General features: G+C 32.0%; 2 protein-coding genes across 5 annotated transcripts in view; both read left to right on the top strand.

Moving 5' to 3' along the window:
• The window catches only part of LOC139814520 (phospholipase B1, membrane-associated-like), an 8958-nt gene extending 2186 nt beyond the window's left edge, over positions 1–6772 (top strand). For 2 of the 3 annotated variants that reach the window (XM_071780831.1, XM_071780833.1), the window contains exons 3-8: positions 1715–1816; positions 2412–2623; positions 4496–4672; positions 4991–5289; positions 5538–5716; positions 6280–6772. In XM_071780831.1, coding sequence (XP_071636932.1) covers positions 1715–1816; positions 2412–2623; positions 4496–4672; positions 4991–5289; positions 5538–5716; positions 6280–6428 — 1118 coding nt within the window. In that variant the 3' untranslated portion in view covers positions 6429–6772. Of the gene's footprint in view, positions 1–555; positions 656–1714; positions 1817–2411; positions 2624–4495; positions 4673–4990; positions 5290–5537; positions 5717–6279 lie in introns of those variants that run through there. The other variant, XM_071780834.1, reaches the window with a different exon arrangement.
• Positions 6526–21026, top strand: LOC139814519 (phospholipase B1, membrane-associated-like). Of its 2 annotated transcripts, none has more exons than XM_071780829.1 (8): positions 6526–6664; positions 7686–7979; positions 10791–10892; positions 11436–11647; positions 13099–13275; positions 13585–13883; positions 14132–14310; positions 14802–21026. In XM_071780829.1, the coding sequence occupies exons 2-8, from the start codon at positions 7694–7696 to the stop codon at positions 14981–14983; spliced, it is 1437 nt and encodes a 478-aa protein (XP_071636930.1). In that variant the 5' UTR covers positions 6526–6664; positions 7686–7693; the 3' UTR covers positions 14984–21026. The 2 variants fall into 2 exon arrangements, with proteins under 2 accessions (XP_071636930.1, XP_071636931.1); XM_071780830.1 differs by lacking the exon at positions 6526–6664 and adding an exon at positions 10009–10421 and having other exon boundaries at positions 7841–7979.

Below are 21026 nucleotides of genomic sequence, written 5' to 3'. Positions count from 1 at the left end.
CAAAACCGAGTTTTCGATCGCGGACTATATAATGTCTATTATACCTTCTGCTCTTACAAATTTCTTCAAACGATCTGGCTTAAACTCTTGCAGCAAAGCAAATGAGTATCAACACAGCTATTTTTAGATGAAAAAACTTGTTTTAAATCTCTTATCTCTTATCTTAAACAAGCGTTATCCGACCTGTGCGCAATATTGGATAACTTTGCGCGTCAATAAAAAAATCAGCGTTTGTCGTACGAAAAAAATACAAGCGTCCTTTTTTGTTGCAAATTTCGTCCACAACAAGATGCATACGATAAAATTCGTCTGAAATAAATTCTAAGGCCTGAAAACAGCAAAAAACTAAGATTATTCCAAAAAATCAAAATTTTTTGCTTACATAGCTACAAACTAAAGAAAAAGGGTCTGAAAAATCGGTTGCATCATGGAAAGTATTCTTTGTAATTCTCAGATAATGTGTGATTTTTTTGCGATTTTTAATTCCATTTTAAATGACGGAAAAAAATCACCGGCGCAACATAAAAAAAAACGATGAAATCGAGGATTTTCAGGATCCGAGTCTTGGACTTTGACGGCGCAAACTAAACGACTGACTTGACGATAAATGTTGTTCAGATAATTATTGTAGATAATTTTACGCTCTACAAAAAAGGTACGTATACTTAGTTACCCTATCTTGCTTAGTTTTCGAGATATTTGAGAAAAAATAACAAAAAATCGTGTTTTTTGTTGATAATATTGTTAATAACTTTTTATTTCGCGTTAATTTTGCGAAGCAAAATAAACTCCACTTATAGCGCCTCAAATTAAAGCGATTCATGGTGCTTGCAACCTGGGAAGATTAATTGAAAGGTTAACCCTCTAAATTAGTCTAATATGACTGGGCTATTGTGCAAATAAATTCGCGATTAGACGTGCGCACACATTTGTCATGGGCCATATAGCTGCTAGCTGCATGACGAGCATCGTTTGTTATTGGGAGCCGATAAAACAACGTGTTGTCAACTTTGCCCCGAACGTCGTTTTTCACTTTTGTCACTTCAAAAATATACAAATTTTGAAAATATGCGAAAACTATTATCGGATTCGTGTAGAGCATCGAATTGCCCATCAAAATCACTTACTGGTAGATTCGCAAGAGTAAAGCTCAATGAAAGAGTAAAAATTTTCGAGAAATCAAAAAAATTAATTACTTTTCAAAAACGTTTATGTCACGCTAAAAATTACACCATAACTCAGAATGTCACCAAATTTCGTTGATAATACTGGCACGTAAAGACGCATTTACAGTAGGAAAGGCAAGTTTCTACGATAGATTTAAATTGGCAAAAAGCCTAGTGTCAAGTTTGCCCCAGTCTCCCCTACATAAAAAAGCTGCACAAGGACACTAAAACGATAACAATAATTTTATTATCATTAAAAAATAGAGCTATTCTGGTAAAGATAACAACGTCAAGGTTCTGCATGCTGTGAACGTTTAAAGCCCGATTATTTGAAAAAATTTGTATAAAAGTAAAAGATGAACATTTTTAATAGTTATGATCATTCTTTTATTATAATTAATTAATTCAATAAAACAAGTATCATACTGCTTTGTATTTTAATTATAAACTAAATCCATTTCTCTTAAGAACAAAATTTATAACCGTATGACCGTATGTAGGTATTAATTTCTCTGTAAATTGTAACGTATAACTTGTTACTCTTGCAGGTAGGACAGGAATGGAGGAAAAGTATCTGCAAGAAGCAAGAAACGCAAACAAAATGCAAAAAATAATTCCCGACAATGTTCCGTTCCCTTGTAATGTGACAGGTAGAAAAAGAACTCTATTATCATTTCTTATTTCCTTAACGATAATTGTTCCTCTGATCATAATTGTTTTATCTCTTTATAATTAATACTATACATCTGCATAAAAATACAGTTATTAAAAATGTAAAGCTTCTTTACATGTCAATACAGTTTTTTTTAAAGTAAGGCATTTTATTCCTAGTTCAATATTTTTAATGTCTACGTTTCATATCTTTGCCTAACTTAAATTTTTTTAAAGCAAAATCGTTACACATCGTTATTTCATTACAATTTTTTTATTTTTCAAATATTACATATATTAATAACAAAATTTTTTAGAGATATTACATATATCAATAACAAGATCTTTAGATTAATAACAAGATTAAGAACAATCTTATATAACAAATTAAAATTTTATTACAGATTATCAAGGTTTATGTAACTAAAGAGTGTGATTTTATCTCAGTCGCTAATAAGAACGCATATGTCGACGTTTTCATTGAAGAACAGTCAATTCGAAGTTTTGCACAGATAATTAATTGTTATAAAAAAGATAATAGAAATGCGAAACATCGTGTAATTGAGGAGTGCTACACGACTGAATAATTTTCAGGTGGCCGATCGTCAAAAGTGCCAGAATCGGTGCATAAACTAAGACCGGGTGATATTGATGTCATTGCCGCAATGGGTGATTCTCTTACGGCTGGAGCTGGAATCTTTGCAGGCAATCTGCTTCAGATTCTTATAGAAAACAGAGGAGTTACCGCGGCTGGTGGAGGCCAAGGCACGTGGAGACAATATCTAACTCTTCCTAATATCATTAAAGTAAGGCAATCAAATCTTACAACGTTATAAGATTTATTATTGAACAAATCATTGCATGCAAGATACAATACAAGAAATGGAGATTTAAGATATTGATGGCAGCCAATTTTATGGCAATTAAATCAATCAAATCTTATATAGTAAAATCTAATGCTCGTTGCATTAACACTGCAAATCCAAGTGTGTCATTTTTACAGCCATAAACATCTAAAAATAACACATTAGACTGAAGCTCTTTTTACATGTTTTTTTATGTATTAAATTACGTCATTTAATATGTTTAATCGTAGGGGAGACCGAGGCTAGAAGTCACACAGGTAAGTTGTCACAAAGCTTATATTTCACTTGTTAGATTGAGTGGAATATTAATTCTTTTTTATAATGTAGGTTACTCCTATCGTGTTAGTCGGGTGTACGAAATAGCTCGTTTCAAAAACATCGCATGTGATATTTACGAGCACTTTTTAAAAATTGGAGGTTGTGAGTAAATTTTTCTTCCCTCTATTTTTATTGTTCCGTTGGTTTTTTGAATTACTAGTCGTAATTTCTTTTTGGTCATAAGAAATATTATAGTTTTAGATAATTTTTCCTGTATTTAGTTAACCGTCATTGCAACATAGTTTATAAATATAATCTTCTTTGTTCAAAATGACCGTTCAGGATAAGTTTATGAAAGTTATATTACAAAGTTTATAGAAATTATTAATTTTTTGTTTAATTTATGCTGCAAAATATTATTAAGTTAAATTTACCAAAAACTGGCATTAACTTTAATAAAATATTAAAACAGGAACTATTTGTCGTATGTTTCCTCTACATATAAAAGATACATGACAATCAATCAGAGTCATGTGACAACCAACCCTGGGTATGGGGTAAGTTGTCACATTTGCGCGGTTTTGCTTATAATTAAATAACTTTTTTGTGTATAAATATATATACAAGTTTAATATTTTTTTTCTTACACTTAAAGAATATAGCTACATTATAAAGCAGTATACAATATTATAAAATATTGCTAACATTTTTTTAAAAATCAGTATTTAAAAAGAATGACAAATTAACGAGCGCCGGTCTCCTCTATTACATTAAAAGTTAATTCGTTCAATCGTGTTAAATGATTTAAAACGATAAGAACTGTGTAAAATCAGCTAACACACTTGGATTTGCGGTGCTGTTATGTAATAAAAAAGAAACTAGACTTTCTTTACATCATTATGGCTACCGCGTGACTTCATAGTGTTCATAGCAGAAGAAAGCAGCGAATTTGTAGTTAGCGGAGGGGGGTTTTGAAGAGAATTCCCCCCTTATATCCCATATGCAAATTTTATATTTCGTAAAATTCCCGTAAAGTAGTTGGGCGCGATGCTAACAACCTTTAACTTGTAAATTAAAATACCAAGATATTAAGCAATGCCGAGCAAAAAGTTATATATATAATATACAATATAATATATTATATAATATTATATAATTCAGAGTGTTATATCGGTTAATAAAATCATTATCATAATCATCATTGATCAATATTTAAAATTGTGAGCTCTTTATTCGCTCCCTAATTTTTTTTCTCACTTTAATAAATGTCTTTCTCTAACCGAAAATTATTTCTTTTCTTCCAATTTATTTTATATATTAAATAATCTTAGAAAGTATAATTAAATATATGATCTTTGTGACAGATTTTCACGATTTTTTGACAGATTTATAATTTAAAAAATTAACATAGAGACGGATACTATAACAATAAGTTAGATAAAAAAAGTTGTATTACGTCTTGAAGGGGAAGGAAAGGGAGTAATGTAACACTAAAGGCTGATCTAACAATGTGCGCGTGTACAAATTAGTCACCATAAATTTTCATTATATTAGGAATTCAACCCCAATTTGATAGGATATGCATTGGGGGACTCTTTTACGACTGACAAGGCATCGCAATTGAATGTTGCCGAAACCGGTGCTGAGTCCGGGGATGTAGTTTACATGACGGATATGTTAGTCAAGAAAATTAAAAACGATCCGAGGATAGATCTGCAGAAACATTGGAAGGTTCGTTGAACTAGACAAATTCAATTTGTTGATGCAAACACCGAGAGAAACGAGGGGCAGCAAATATCATTACGTGAACTGCATGTTTTATCGTATGTAATAATTAAGTTAATTATCACCCCTTATAGTTTTAAACTGATTTTCCTTGCGATAAAAATTTGACAGAACTACTTATCATTTGTTATAATTTTTTAATTATTTCCGAGATTTTCGTTAATATGCTGTATTTACAACAAAATATCTCGTTTCGCCGTTAAAAATTCTGGCACTCTTATTTATTAAACATACATATCGATGGCAATAAAATTTGATTTGCAGTTCATCTCTCTGATGATCGGATCCAATGACTTTTGCAGTGAATTGTGTTGGATTCCATCGCCGTGGTCAATTCTTGAAACACATAAAACTGATCTACTCCAAGCTTTGCGGACGTTAAGAGATAATTTGCCGCGAACCTTCGTGGCATTGCTTCTGCCACCACATTTAAAGGCTTTGGTCGAGACACGTGAAGGAAGACCATCGCTTAATTGTTTCCTCACAACGGACTTCGAATGTTCTTGCATGTTTGGTCTCACATTTCGGCGTTTTAGATCTATGTATTACGACATTATGCGACAGTAAGCGTAATAACGTAAAATGAAACGGAAAATAATCTAGAGTATATTATTTATTAAATGTTAATATAATTATTTTCGGTAATGCAAAGTTATTTGTGTTTAAATAATCCAATACGACATTAAGTAAAAAATACGTGTTTGGCAATCTGCGACATTAAAAATTAATTTTAGCTTGGTTCATTGAAAGTATCACTTATACCGTTGAAAGCAAATTGCGGATTGATTAAAAATTTGGAAATATATTTTAGGTGGCAGAAGCTAGATATGGAAATCGCAACTTATCCAGAATTCCAAAAAGATGACTTTACAGTCGTAGCTCAGCCTATCCTGGTGAATTTAACAATTCCACTTGGTTCAGATGGATATACCGATATGACATATTTAAGTAGCGATTGTTTTCACGTTAGTCAAAAGACCAATGCTCTTTGTAAGTTTATTAAAAATTTCCTAGAAAGAAATTTGTTAACTAATAATTAAAAAACTGATCTTTCATATTCAAAACGCATTTTATTTATAGTTTTATATTTAAAAGTTTTATATTATAAATTTTTATATTTTACATTTTATATTTTAGAATTTATATTTTATATTTATATTTTATATTTATATTTTATTTTTATATTTAAACCTAAACATAAAAATAAACGCGTAAGATGCACTTAATTTTTCATATTCAATATATTATAATGATATAATATTGTGAGAAAGTGCAATAATCACCAGCATATTATCCAAATGTTAACCAGCTTGACAAGTTTGATCAGTCTACGAAAGTTAGATTACCTAATTGTGACAGTTATATTATAGCATCGAGTTTCTATAATAGCATAAATTTGTAATTAGTATAAAATAATTGTGTAAATTTGATAAAAGTGTTCAAATATGTTTCAGTCAAGTGGAAGTAAATTCACTTTAAAATGTGTATTAAAACTATTTTTAGTTGTTCAGAAATGATCTAGAAAATGAATCAAGATCTTTTATTTTTTGTAGTTGCAAACAGTTTATGGAACAACTTATTGGAACCGGTAGGTGCCAAATCAACGAGATGGAGCAATAATAAATTTCATTGCCCGACGCCGGAAAGGCCTTATCTGACTACAAAGTTAAATTCGAAGCAACAAACTGCCGCTGCGATTTGAACGAGAAATATTGGCACTTTACAAAAGAGACTTCAGTATCGATAGCGTTATTAGGTCATCAGTCATAGCTACAATTACGCAAACAACTTTAAACAGAGTCGCAGTGTCAATTATTTAAGCGTAGACAAGATGACATGGTGTATTAATTGTAAGAGGCGTCTTTCGGGTTGAGCAAACTGAAGCACAGAGACAGTTTAACTGGGTTCAAACTAATATATTTATTATACATTTTAATCGTACGTGCGTTTTTTAAACAAACTCTCTACATTTCTACGTTACTCTCTTGTTGTTTACATTCTGAAGATTGATTTGTTCAAAGAAGAATAAAAACTGTTAACTCGGTCTGCCGATGTGCCCATTAAGACCTTTAGAAGCGATATGCATATCAGATTGTTGGAAAATAATTGGCGGCAGCGAACGTTATATGGACGATGGCTATATGTAATTGTCGTTTGTCTCGCAGCTTTAAAAATAAATCTGTTGCATCAGTGAAATATAAGTTATAAACTTTCACGATTTATATAGTAATATTTCTCTCAAAATAATTATAGACACCGGTGCTAATTTTTAGAAAATTTTGAAAAAAATTATTATACCCAAAACTTCGTGATTTTGGACTTCAAATTTATTTTATATTTAGATTCACATATTTAATGTCAGACTTTATTTTCAACAATTAGATTTATAAAAAATGAAAAGCGTCCTTCTTTAAGCGACGATTCCTTATGCGGGCTGCTACATCTAATATGCAAATCGAAGTACCCGCTTTCGCCTGTAAAAGATCCCAAAAATCGACCTAAATTTTCTTAATTTCTTGTTTATTTCAATTTTTTTCTAATTCTATTATGTTCTTCAATCTTTTCTACCCCTCTTTCATATATAATTCTTCAAAATTTGGTTGATTAGTTCTTGAGTTGTATATAAGCGAAAAAATGTGGAAATTTCTAATTTGTACACTTTTTTTATTATATTAGCAATTTTGTTCATCTGTGTTTTGTGTAAAATATACGCTAATTGATTATTCTGATACCGACTATCATGACTATGAAATTATTCCTCGATCTTAAAAAACTAGTTTCTAATCATCTACGAGGACATCGAAAAATAGTCTTCAGTTTATTAACTTCTAGTATTTGGAAATCTCGAATTATTCAAAGTTCCTTAATTGTTCCTTGTGTAAAACAGCCTTGTTCCCGACTGACAGACGGCGCGATCAAGGTCTCGGTTATTTTCACTGCATCCGAGCTCGTTTTGCAGGTTCGACCATGGGCCATTGGATACTTCGATCTCGGACGGTGCAACACGCTTCTGCTGCAAAACATCAAGTTTCACAGTTCGGGCGTGAACCAAACGCCGTCAAAGCAATAAGCGACTTTAAACTTTGGCTCATCGTTGATTCCGCATCCCGTAGAACAATGTTAAAGTGGTGGCAGTTCTACTGCGCCTTGTTGCATATATCCGTATTGGCATCGGATAGAAAGACCGTTCTTGATACGCCCTTTAACATCATGCTCCACCGTGCCATTCGAGAATGGACTTTCAATGCTTTCGGTACGTATGTTAACCAGTATATAATATGTTATTCATGCCACCGTACGAAATGTAAGAATTTACATTTTTTTTCGCTAGTCGCACGATTGTTACTTTATTACAGTGCTGAAATTTTCCAATTCCTAATTTTCATATAAAATGCAGTTAAAATCAGAATGTCAAATTACATAGTCGTGTCATATATTTGTGTGATCGCCCAAAAATAGATTTCTTTTATAACTAAAATATAGAGCAGTATATGAGATGTGTACTTTATTGAATTTCACTAATTACAATATAAAAATAGTCATAACTTTTTCAAAACTATAATACTTTTAATTAAAGAGAGATATCCACTAAAGTCCGACCGAAACAATTTTTTTTAATTTTGCCCAAACCTGAAAACAAATATTCGGTTATGTGTCAATTTTGGCCAAAACCGAAACCAAAAACTAAAAATCGAAATTTTCATGAAAATCCTAGAAGGGCCGTATACGCGCGCATATATGTATACGCACATATATACTATATACAAGGGTCGTTCAAGTCAAATCGGGACTTGGTACGAAATAACGCAAATGGAACGCATTTATAGAAATGAAAACTATAAATTATTTTTCGATATTTGGACAATAGTCTTCTGTTACATTTATGCACTTGCCACAGTGTTTCACTAATGCCTGGATACCAGTAGCACAAAAACATTTGTTTGTACGCCCGAGCCAGGATCGGACAGCGTGTTTTACTTCGTCGTCAGTTCTGAATTGCTGACCTCCCAAGAAGTTTTCTTAAGGTCCGTAAAGATGAAAATCGCTCAGAGCGAGGTCTGGACTGTGAAACCTTGTGTCTACGATGCTAGAAATTGCTCCGAGCAGATCTTAGACGCAAGGCTTAGAAAGGATAAGACAATATCTTCCAGCCAAGTTCCAATAATGTGCAAGTAGTGCGATGGGCTGCATTGTACAGCCATCTTTAAATTGTTTGCACCATTCAAATGCTTTACTGCGGCTAATTGTCTCATCGTCGTACTGTGCTTGAAGTCTTCGTAAATATCCACCGGTTTCACAACTTTATTCACAAGAAACTTCATAATAATTCGCTGTTGTCCGCCATTTTGCATAACTGATTATCAATTGACTCGAGAGAACTACGCCACATACCGATGATAGACACTTGCCATTTACCACTATAAAAAGAATTTGCGATTGCATTCGTTTTATATCATGTGCAACTAAAAGTCCCGGTTTGACTGAACGACCTTCGTACTTTTTGTTTATAATAGAAATATCATAATTTAATTATCAAATAGTAATTACACATATTATCATAATCCTACTATTACAATCTTATTATCACAACCTATAGTATGCTATATACTATTCGTAGTATCATAATCATATTATTTCAATAATAACCAAATTTCTAAACATAAAAATATTTTTTAAACAAGTTTTTGGAAAATCTGTGGAAAATAAACAGTTCGGCTACGTCACCGAAACTCCCTTTCGGTCGAAACCAAAAACCAACCAAACTCCGATTTTTGGTCAAAACTGGCCGAAACCGAAACCGAGTTTTCGATCGGACGTTAATGTCTATCTTCTGCTCTTACAAATTTGTTCAAACGATCTAGCTTAAACTCTTGCAGCAAAGCAAATGAGTATCAACACAATTTTATAATAAAAAAAACTTGTTTTTTACTCCTTTCACACATTTTTTGAAATTTTAATATGTTGTAGACGGAGTTAATATGTATCAATTACGAAATTTTAAAGTCAATTCACCGTTTAGTTTATTAATTAAAAATAGCACTTCTTGTGCCTGCGCCCTATACACACCACGTGGAAGATGGCACTTTCATCACATTTTAATATATAACGATGGAATGGATCTTATACGATTTTAATTAAAAAAAAAACAGTAGGGTATAAAACATGAGTGTGAGATTATTCTAAAAAAAATTAACTTTTTCACCGTTTAGTTTCAAAGATATCACTTTGCAAAGAATCAGTAATACGTCTGCTTTCAAATTGAAATGTTTGTAATTTTTCAGTGAGATTATGTGGCACCTGTTCACATTTAGCAGCATTTGCTATGCACATTGCTTTTTATGCAACGGCTTTTTTTCGTTTATCAAGACTTTTTTTCTTGATAAACCGACCTTTCAAACGCACTGGATCTGACATTATTCGAAAGGGACAGAAATGCGATATTGCCACGATTAACGCGCCGCTTCGTAAGTGTGGTAGTAGTGTAGTCATACATGAGCTGTTTCTATGTGAGCAAATTCGGACTGTACAGATTCAGTCAAAAGTGTCGCTCGGGTAGCATTGAATAAGTGTTGAATCTCCCTATCTACTGGAGACGAAATTTTTAGTTGATACGTGTACCGACCAGAACTACCTTAAATCTCATATTGAAGGCCGATCTTTTAACGACAGGTGTCCTTATATTGCCGTTGAGCAGGTATATTTTATATATATATATACATAAAAAAGCTGCACAAGGACACTAAAACGATAACGATAATTTTATTATTATTAAAAAATAGAGCTATTTTGGTAAAAATAACAATGTCAAGGTTCTGCATGCTGTGAGCGTTTAAAGCCCGATTATTTGAAAAAATTTGTAAAAGTAAAACATGAACATTTCTAATAGTTACGATTATTCTTTTATTGTAATTAATTAATTCAATAAAACAAGTATAAATTTCATATTGCTTTGTATTTTAATTATAAACTAAATTTATATTTTTCTTAAGAACAAAATTTATTTCCGTATGACCGTATGTAGGTAATAATTTCTCTGTAAATTGTAACGTACAACTTCTTGCAGGTAAGACAGGAATGGAAGAAAGGTATCTGCAAGCAGTAAGAAACGCAAATAAAACGCAAGAAATTATTCCCGACAATGTTCCGTTCCCTTGTAATGTGACAGGTAGAAAAAGAAATCTATTATCATTTCCTATTTCCTTATCGATAAATAAATAATTGTTCCTCGCTGGTCATAATTGTCTTATTGTCTCTTTATAATTAATACTATACATCTGCGTTAAAAATACAGTTATTAAAAATTGAGAAGCTTCTTTACATGTCAATGGTTTTTCTTAAAGTAAGGCATTTTATTCCTAGTTCAATATTTTTGGTGTCTATATACGTCTCATGTTTGGCTAACTTGAATTTTTCTTTTAGCAAAATCGTCGCACATAATTATTTTATTGCAATTTTTGTTTTCATATTATATATAATAATAACAAGAATCTTATATGTATAACGAATTAAAATTCCATTACAAAACAAGGTTTATGTAACTAAAGAGTGTGATTTTATCTCAATCGCTAATAAAAACGTATATGTCGACGTTTTCATTTAAGAATTGTCGATTCAAAGTTATACAATTAATTAAATTGTTATAAAAAAGATAATAGAAATGCGAAACAACGTGTACTCGAGGAGTACTATGACTGACAATAAATTTCAGGTGGTCGATCGTCAAAAGTGCCAAAGTCGGTGCATAAACTAAGACCGGGTGATATCGATGTCATTGCCGCGATGGGCGATTCTCTTGCGACTGGAGCTGGAATCTTTGCAGCCAGTCTGCTCCAGATTGCCATAGAAAATAGAGGAGTTACTGCGGCTGGCGGAGGCCAAGGCACGTGGAGACAATATCTAACTCTTCCCAATATCATTAAAGTAAGACAATCAAATCTTACAACGTTATAACGTTTATTATTGAACAAATCTTAGCATGCAAGACAAATACGAGAAATGGAGATTTAAGATATTGATGGCGGCCAATCATGGCAGTTAAATCAATCAAATTTAATTAAAATCTTTAAAATTATAGTAAAGTCTAATACTCGGTGCAATAACACTGCAAATCCAAGTGTGTTATTTTTACACGCATAAGCATCTAAAAATAGCACATTAGACTGAAGCTCTTATTTCTCTCTTTATGTGTTAAATTACGTCATTTAATACTTTTAATTGTATATATTACATTAAAAGTTGGTTCGTTTAATCGTGTTAAATGACGTGATTTAAAACAGTTAGAAATGTGTAAAAAGAGCTTCACCTAAAATAACGCACTTGGATTTGTAATGCTGTTATATAATAATTATATAATAAAAAAAGAAAAATAGATTTTTCCTAACGCGAGCGTGAAATGGGCCGCTTTTCGCGCTTGTTTTGAGTGAGCAAAACGATCTATTTCGCAATGATGACGTAAGCGTTGAAACATGGAGCCATTTCTCAACTAGTGGAGAAATGAAATTGTAAAACAAGCGCGAAAAGCGGCCTGTTTCACGCTCTTGTTAGAAAAAATAGTATGAACAACTCGTGGGAAGAGTGGTCGAGCCCAAATGAGTGTGATGGTCGCACTCGCTTCGCTCGTGCGACCAACTTCACACTCATTCAGAATCGACCACTTTTTCCACTAGTTGTACAATATACTATTTTTGCACCATTAGAGCTACCGCGTGACTTCATGCGAGAGCGGCGAAATTGTAGTTAGCGGAAGGGGGCATTGGGGAGAATTCCCTCTTATCCCATGTGCAAATTTTATATTTCGTAAAATTCCCCTAAAGTAGTTGGGCGTGATGCTAACAACCTTACTTTGTAAAATATAATACCAGGATATTAAGCATATTGCCGAGCGAAAAAGTTACATAGTAATAAAAGTTATATAATAATATAATATAATATAATATAATATAATTAATATAATATAATATAATATATATATTATATTATATTATATAATTCAGGACGTTATATCGGTTAATGAGATCGTTATCATAATCATGCATCATTAAGCAATATTTAAAATTATGATCTTTTTACTTGGTTTTTAATTTTTTTCTTATTTTAATAAATATATCTATCTAATCAAAAATTATTTCTTTTCTTTTAATTTACTTAGTATCAAATAACCTTAGAAAATTTATATGATTAAAATCACGATTTTGTGACAGATTGAAAAATAATAATTAGAAAAGTTTACGTAAGGACCGACACTATCAATAAGTTAGATAAGAAAAGTTGTACGTCCTGAGAGGAAGAGAGGAGAGTAATGTAACGCTAAAAGCTGATCTAACAATGTGCGCGTGTACAAATTAGTCACCCACAAATTTTCATTGTATTAGGAATTCAACCCCAATTTGATAGGATATGCATTGGGAGATTCTTTGACGACTCACCAGGCATCGCAATTGAATGTTGCCGAAGGCGGAGCTATGTCCGCGGATATGGTTTACATGGCGGATGCGTTAGTCAAGAAAATTAAAAATGATCCAAGGATAGATCTGCAGAAACATTGGAAGGTTTGTTGAACTAGACAAATCCAATTTGTTGCAAACAGCGAGAGAAACGAGGGGCAGCAAATTACGTGAACTGCATGTTTTATTGTATGTAATAATTAAGTTAATTGTCACCCCTTATAGTTTTAAACTGATTTTTCTTGCGATAAAAATTTGACGGAACTACTTATCATTTGTTATAATTTTTTAATTATTTCCGAGATTTTTGTTAATATGCTGTATTTACAACAAAATATCTCGCTTCGCTGTTAAAAATTCTGCACTCTTATTTATTAAACATACATATCGATAGCAATAAAATTTGATTTGCAGTTCATCTCTCTGATGATCGGATGCAATGACTTTTGCAGTGAAATGTGTTGGATTCCATCGCCTTGGTCAGTTCTTGAAACACATAAAACTGATCTACTCCAAGCTTTGCGGACGTTAAGAGATAATTTGCCGCGAACCTTCGTGGCATTGCTTCCGCCACCACATTTAAAGGCTATTGTTGAGACACGTGAACGAAGACCATCGCTTAATTGTTTCCTCGCACCAAAAGTCCTGTGTTCTTGCATGTTTGGTCTCACATTTCAGCGTTTTAGATCTACGTATTACGACATTATGCGACAGTAAGCGTAATAACGCAAAATAAAACGGAAAATAATCTATAGTATATTATTTATTAAATATTAATATAATTATTTTTGGTAATGCAAAATTATCTGTGTTTAAATAATCCGATACGACATCATTAAGTAAAAAATACGTGTTTGGCAATGTGCGACATTAAAAATTAATTTTAGCTTGTTCCGTTGAAAGTATCGTCACCGTTAAAAGCAAATTGCGGATTGATTAAAAATTTGAAAATATATTTTAGGTGGCAGAAGCTAGATATGGAAATCGCAACTTATCCAGAATTCCAAAAGGATGACTTTACAGTTGTAGCTCAGCCTGTCCTGGTGAATTTCAGTATTCCATTTGCTTCAGATGGGTATACCGATATGACATATTTAAGTAGCGATTGTCTTCACGTTAGTCAAAAGACCAACGCTCTTTGTAAGTTTATTAAGAATTTCCTAAGAAGAAATTTGTTAACTAATAATTAAAAATCTGATCTTTCATGTTTAAAACGAATTTTATTTATAGTTTTATATTTAAAAGTTTTATATTATAAATTTTTATATTTTATATTTATATTTTATTTTTATATTTAAACCTAAACGTAAAAATAAACACGTAAGATGACTTAATTTTTTATATTCTAAATATTATAATGATGTAATAATGTGAGAAAGTGCAATAATCATCAGCATAGTAGCCAAATGTTAACCAGTTTTACCAGTTTGATCTGTCTACGAAATTTAAATTACCTAATTCTAACAGTTATAAATTTTTAATTAGTATAAAAAAAGTTGTGTAAATTTGATAAAAGTGTTCAAATATGTTTCAGTCAAAGTAAACTAACTTTAAAATGTGTATTAAAACTATTTTTAGTTGTTCATCAGAAATGATCTAGAAAATTATTCAAGATCTTTTATTTTTTGTAGTTGCAAACAGTTTATGGAACAATTTATTGGAACCGGTAGGTGCCAAATCAACGAAATGGAGCAATAATAAATTTCACTGCCCGACGCCGGAGAGGCTTTATCTGACTACAATGTTAAATTCGAAGCAGCAAAGTGTTACTGAAACTGCCGCTGCGATTCGAACGAGAAATATTGGCACTTAACAAAAGAGACAGTATCGATAGCGTTATTAGGTTATCAATCATAGTTACAACGTCGCAAATAACTTTAAACAGAGTCAGTTATTTAAGTGTCAATTATTTAAGCGCAGACATGACATGATGTATTCATTGTAAGAACTGTCTTTCGGGTTGGGCAAACTCAAGCACAGAGACCGAGATAAGTGCATTTCTTGCAGTATAGACTAGAGTTCCTATAATAAGAGTTAGGACACCGTTATAGCTTTGTCTCACTCCCACTTATAACTTTGTCTCACTCTCACTAACTTGGCTGAAACATATGGCGGACCAATAAAAAATCATCATTACATTGGCTTAACTTTTATTATAGAGACTCTAGTATGGGCTTGAACTCAGCGCCACTTATATTCTTATATACGATAAAATAAAAAAAAGCATTTCTGCATTTCTTGCCGAGTTCTGCTGTAATAAATACGTTTTTAATGCGAAATACTTATTTATGAGTTTCTATTTGCAAATCGATAAATGAGATTGATTTTTCCTTTATGGAAGAAACATTATTCGCTGAATTCATGCTGAAGACAACTCTTTGCGAAAAAAGATTAGCCTTTAACGGAAATCTAGTGATATCTATAAATATGTCATAAAAATCGTTTCAATTTTTTACTTAATTTTTTACGTAGAACTACGTTTTTGTCGACAGTAAATAGAGGGTAACATTGGGAGCACAGAAAACATCAACGAAAACATGCCACACTGTGAACGTTTATATGTTCAAAACTATAATAATTGTAGGATAATGATTAATACGTCATTAGATAGCTTATATAGTCCCATTTCCTGTTGAAAGTTTTAAAAGTCTTAAAAAACTTCTTAAATGAGGAAGCCAAACAATATTATAAGCAAATAATTATGCTCAGGTTTCAACCACTTTCAATTTTGGCAATTTAATATCAATTATTGGTTACTTTTTCTCTAATTCCATTATATTCTTCAGTCTTTTCTACCCCTATTTTATATATAATACTTTAAGATTTGGTTAATTAGACCCAGCTTTATTAAGCTTCTTGTATATGTACGTATTCCTAGCAAATTTTAATGTATGTAACTCAAGAACTATATAATCAACCAAATTTTAAACAATTATATATGAAATAGGAGTAGAAAAGATTGAAGACCATAATAGAATTAGAAAAAATTGCCAATATAAAAATCAAACAGGCACAGTAACAACTGTGCCGCAACCAACAACGTAGGGCTACGTCAACTGTCCTTCACTGAATACTTTAACATGAACTATAGTGACAGTAGACGTAGTTCTACAAAGCTGATTTTTTGTCTACAAGCAGTGTACGCACTATTTCGATTAAAAATCACATTCTACCTCCGCTGAAAGGTGGCTAAATCTTTGGTAGATGTTGCCAAAATGGCAATACATAGTCAAATCAATCATGACAATTATATTTTTCATTAATATTAACGAACAGACAGTTTTCTTATAGATGTGTTAATAATCACTTTTATTTACTCCATTATGATCTATGTTTTGGTAAGAAAAATCTTTTAATTAATTTTTTTTTTCATGTCAAAGAAAATATATTCAACATATTAATAAATAATAAATTCACGATCCTATATAAATCTCATTGTAAGAAATGTTTTTCATAACTTATTCTAAAAATTTATTTGTTAAAAGTTTAATATTATTTACCAATGTTACTGTCAATTAAATACTAAAATTATTACAAGTTATGTTTTGAAAGTAATTTCAAACAATTTAAAGAAAGCCTGACAATATAAACATAAATTCAAAAAGTAGTGTGCCGAAAGTTCAGGGCAGCTGTTTCTTCGAGAAAATCTCGGTACCTGCAGGGTCCTCCCTTTCATAATATATATGTCGTAGGCTTTTAGAAAAATCAGCCCGTTAGCTAAAATCCTAGGAACTTAGCTAAACGCCGGCCAATAGAATAATCAACCGTGAATTAGTGTAATAGCCTAGTAAATTCAGCCTCTTAGGCTAAAAGCCGGCTGTTAGCCTAACGGCCTGACACGCTTTGGGCAGTTAGAAAAATGACCATTGAATAGCATTGGGAATGTAAACAAAACATTTAAAAAGATTCGGAGAATTTAAATATAATATATGACAAGGTCATAACGGCTATATAATTATACTTTTAATATTTGTTATGATTTACATGTCATTGTTTGTAATATTGACTCTTTAGATCAGTTCAATTTGAATTCAAATGGCAGAAGAAACTCGCTTCTCATTCTTAATTATTTATTGAATTTTATCTACTGACTACTCACCTTATAATTTGACGTGCAAAACTTACATTATGGTCTTTTGCGATTTCTGCATGACTACCAATTATTATTTCATTTCATTATTGACGATATACGAATATGTAAGCATACTAAATCAATTTCATTTAATTCACTTATTAATTTATTATTTATCTATTTTTTTTGTTTGCGCATTATCCGTATTAACCATTGTCTTCTTCTTTTGTCTATTCTGCCTTTTTATAACAAGTGAACACATGCTTCGTATAATTAAAATGTTAGAAGAGCTTGAAAATTCCAATTCAAAACAAACTATCTCTCATTATCACTATGGTAAGACGTATGAACTTGCGAAAATTGGTTCGCAATGCTATTCAATGATCATTTTTCCAACTGCCCAAAGCGTGTCAGGCCGTTAGGCTAACAGCCGGCTTTTAGCCTAAGAGGCTGAATTTACTAGGCTATTACACTAATTCACGGTTAATTATTCTATTGGCCAGCGTTTAGCTAAGTTCCTAGGATTTTAGCTAACGGGCTGATTTTTCTAAAAGCCTACGACATATATATATATATATATATATATATATATATATTGTATATTAAATTTTTTGTTTTATTTAATTTTAAAATCTTTTTAATGTAAATAAAATATTTTTTTAAACTAAAATATAATTTTTTATATAGATAGATATATACACACAAAATTATCGCAACAAAAATTTACATAAAAAATTTGCCCAACTTCAAATAAGCATAACTTTGCGAAAAATTGTCTGAAAGATTTTTTTTTTATTTTAAAGGGTGAAGTCTGTACTTTAAGGAACCATTGTTAGATTTTGAATTTAGCCTCCCCCCCCTTCCGCCGTTCTTCCAAAAGTAAAGACGTGTTACGTCTCCAAAAAATTGCATACTTTGACACATTCTACGGAGTAAAATGAATTTTTTTCGTAACTATATATCATGGCATTCATCGTAAAATATGGACTTTTCACTGCAAATTAAAAAAAAATTAAGTTTGTACGATTTTTTTTTGCCGAGTTATGGCTTATCAAAGTTACCTATGCATTTTTGTGCATTCAATCACCGCCCACATTAGTATTACCTGATAAACACTATGGGAAGATTATTGGTCGGATTTTGCCCAGTGTATTTACTTTCAGCTTAAAGCCAAGAAAAGGACTCGGTTTACAAACAGAAACCTTAAACACTCATCCGTCCACACCTTGTACAATCTACTTAACTATTTACAATATTGTGTTTTAACCTACTTCAACTAACTCGTTTCCTATGATTCTACTCTTATCTTTCCTTCAATAAATCTTTCTCTTTCCACAGTCTTTTTAATGCCCTTCCTTTTTCTATACCTAAAACGTCATTGCAAAGCTTATCCAGCCTTTCCTTATTATTATTACCTAGATTATCAAACCAATCACCTATTACTATGCATTCTCCCACATAATGTTCTAAATTATTCTTTCCCACCTTACAAAATTTACACCTTACTTCCTCGTCCTCTAACCAGTATTTGTTGTTTGCTTCCTTCATATTACAACATCTTAATCTTATTAAAGCTCTTATTCCATCATCTGCCATTAACTTATCCATATTTTCTTTTAATAAATACCTATAGGCTTTTCACAACTTGCACCTATCTCTTTATATCTTTTATTGTACCTCGCGTTTCTGACTTTGCAATCTATAATTTGTTCTTGTATATCCTGTTCTCTTTCTCTAACTATCTTATCCATATCAGTACTCTCCCGTCTTGAAATTCTTATAGCCTCAAGGCCCCATCCCAACCTGTTATAATAACTCTCTCTTTCTTTACTGAATAAATCTTTTTTCTCTTTCATCAAACCACTTTATCTCCACTTTATCTTTTTCCTCCCAGCTTTCCTCCCAACCTATTCTTTCCACTTTCTCTACTTCTTTTCTCATAGCTCATTTTGCTCTTAATCCCCAATCAATCTTTAGTTTCTTTAAACCTAACTCTCTTAAGATCACATACCTTGGCGTACAAAAATCTAAAAATCCATCTAACATAGTCTAACATTATCTTTTCTAATACATTTTTTACTCCCAACCCCACACTTCCACCACGCGCGTATTCCACTCTTAACACTCTAAACTAGATACTTAAATAATATCCATCTTCCCCTAAAATCGTCTTTACATATTTTTTTACCCAGACCCCATACCTTATTAACTGCTATCCTACCTTTCCCACTCAATTCTTTTATGTGATCCGTGTAATTTCCTTTCCTGTTAAACGTGAAATCTAAATACTTAAATTTCTTTACTTCTTCTATTCTTTCCTTGCCCCACATCCACCTCCTACTATCTGTCTTACCTCCACTGTTAATCATAACTTTTGTTTTTTCCGTACTTAATTCCAGCTTCCTGTCCTTCAAAAATAACTTCAATGTATCCATCATATCCTCTAGTGCCTCTTTATTCTTAGCCATTAGTACCATATCGTCAGCGTAAGCTAACGACCAACCCCTATACACATTCCTATATCTCCTACAGTACGTTTATCTAACGCTTTATCTAAATCCGCAATATATAGACTAAACAGGTCTGGACTCAAAACACAGCCTTGTCTCACACCTTTCATCGTGATAAACCTTCTCGTGAGACCCGTCTTCGTCCTGTGACTGTCGTTTCCGTTTCTTCATAAATTCCTTTAATCCTGCTTATCAAGTTGCGTCCCACTCCTTTTTCTTCCATTACCTTCCATAATTTTTCTCTATCTACGTTGTCAAAAGCTGCCTTCAGATCTACAAAAAGTGCATATACCTTGTTATCTCCTCGTTCTTTTCCTTTCTCCCTCTGCGTAATATGGTTCAAAATGAAGATGTTATCCATTGTAGACCTACCTTTTCTGAAACCAGCCTGGCTTTCAGGTAGCATACCTTTCGATTCTATAGCTTCCTCCAGTCTGTTTCTCAGACTTAAATACAAATCGTTTGACTTTTTTATGCCCTGTAATTTCAGCAACATTTACCAAAAATTTAGCCACTTTTCAGTTGAGGTAGAATGTGATTTTTAATCGAAATAGTGCATAAACTGTTTGTAGACAAAAAATCAGCTTTGTAGATTAATATTCCGTGGCGGAAAATGCAAAACTTCTCCGCGAACTGCAATGGCCCGGAGCGCAGCGGCCGCGGTCATGCGCTTGCATTCCATTGCGTCTACCGAAGCTTTAGCAACATGAGACGATCGCGATCGGTAGACTGTATTTTTTGGATATCTTATTCAATAAACTATTCCAGAAAAAAAATTCAGCCTTGTAGATATAAGTCAAAAATGTTTGTTTTTTCCACACTTTGCGTGGGTGGTAGACCTGACATGGCAACGATTCCGACGCGGTAAAATATTATTTTTCGGTATGTTTTTTATGTCATCTGTGAGTATGTAAAATTTCAATCTTGTACATATAATACAATTTATGCAACTTTTTGCAACATGTTGTTTAATTTTTTACTTATTTTTGCAACACTTATAGATTGGTAAAATTGCACCTTCATCATGGGAAAAAAATCTAGCTTTATAAAAATGATTTCACGAAAACTGTCGCTATATCTCCCGGGCTCTAACACCCGCGAAGAATGCACACAAACATACACCTTACACATACATTCTACAGTTAAATTTATCTTAAATGTTTTCAATCCCGCTTTTAATTTGCCTAGTTCTCACTTATTGTATAATATCGATAATTTACCTAACTTATATTTTTAATAAATGTTTTATTAATGCTAAATATAAATTTCCATCT

The sequence above is a fragment of the Temnothorax longispinosus genome, chromosome 6, assembly GCF_030848805.1.
Source record: "Temnothorax longispinosus isolate EJ_2023e chromosome 6, Tlon_JGU_v1, whole genome shotgun sequence".
NCBI lineage: Eukaryota > Metazoa > Arthropoda > Insecta > Hymenoptera > Formicidae > Temnothorax > Temnothorax longispinosus.
Note: the sequence above shows the minus strand (reverse complement) of the source record. Positions and strands in the feature narration are given on the sequence as shown.

Excerpts from the sequence above, each read along its gene's own strand:
- LOC139814519 (XM_071780829.1), top strand. The coding sequence starts at position 7,694 with ATGGGCCATTGGATACTTCGATCTCGGACGGTGCAACACGCTTCTGCT. Across the intron at positions 11,648-13,098 it reads CTCTTCCCAATATCATTAAA|GAATTCAACCCCAATTTGAT; the intron begins GTAAGACAATCA and ends TCATTGTATTAG. Across the intron at positions 13,276-13,584 it reads ATCTGCAGAAACATTGGAAG|TTCATCTCTCTGATGATCGG; the intron begins GTTTGTTGAACT and ends TTTGATTTGCAG.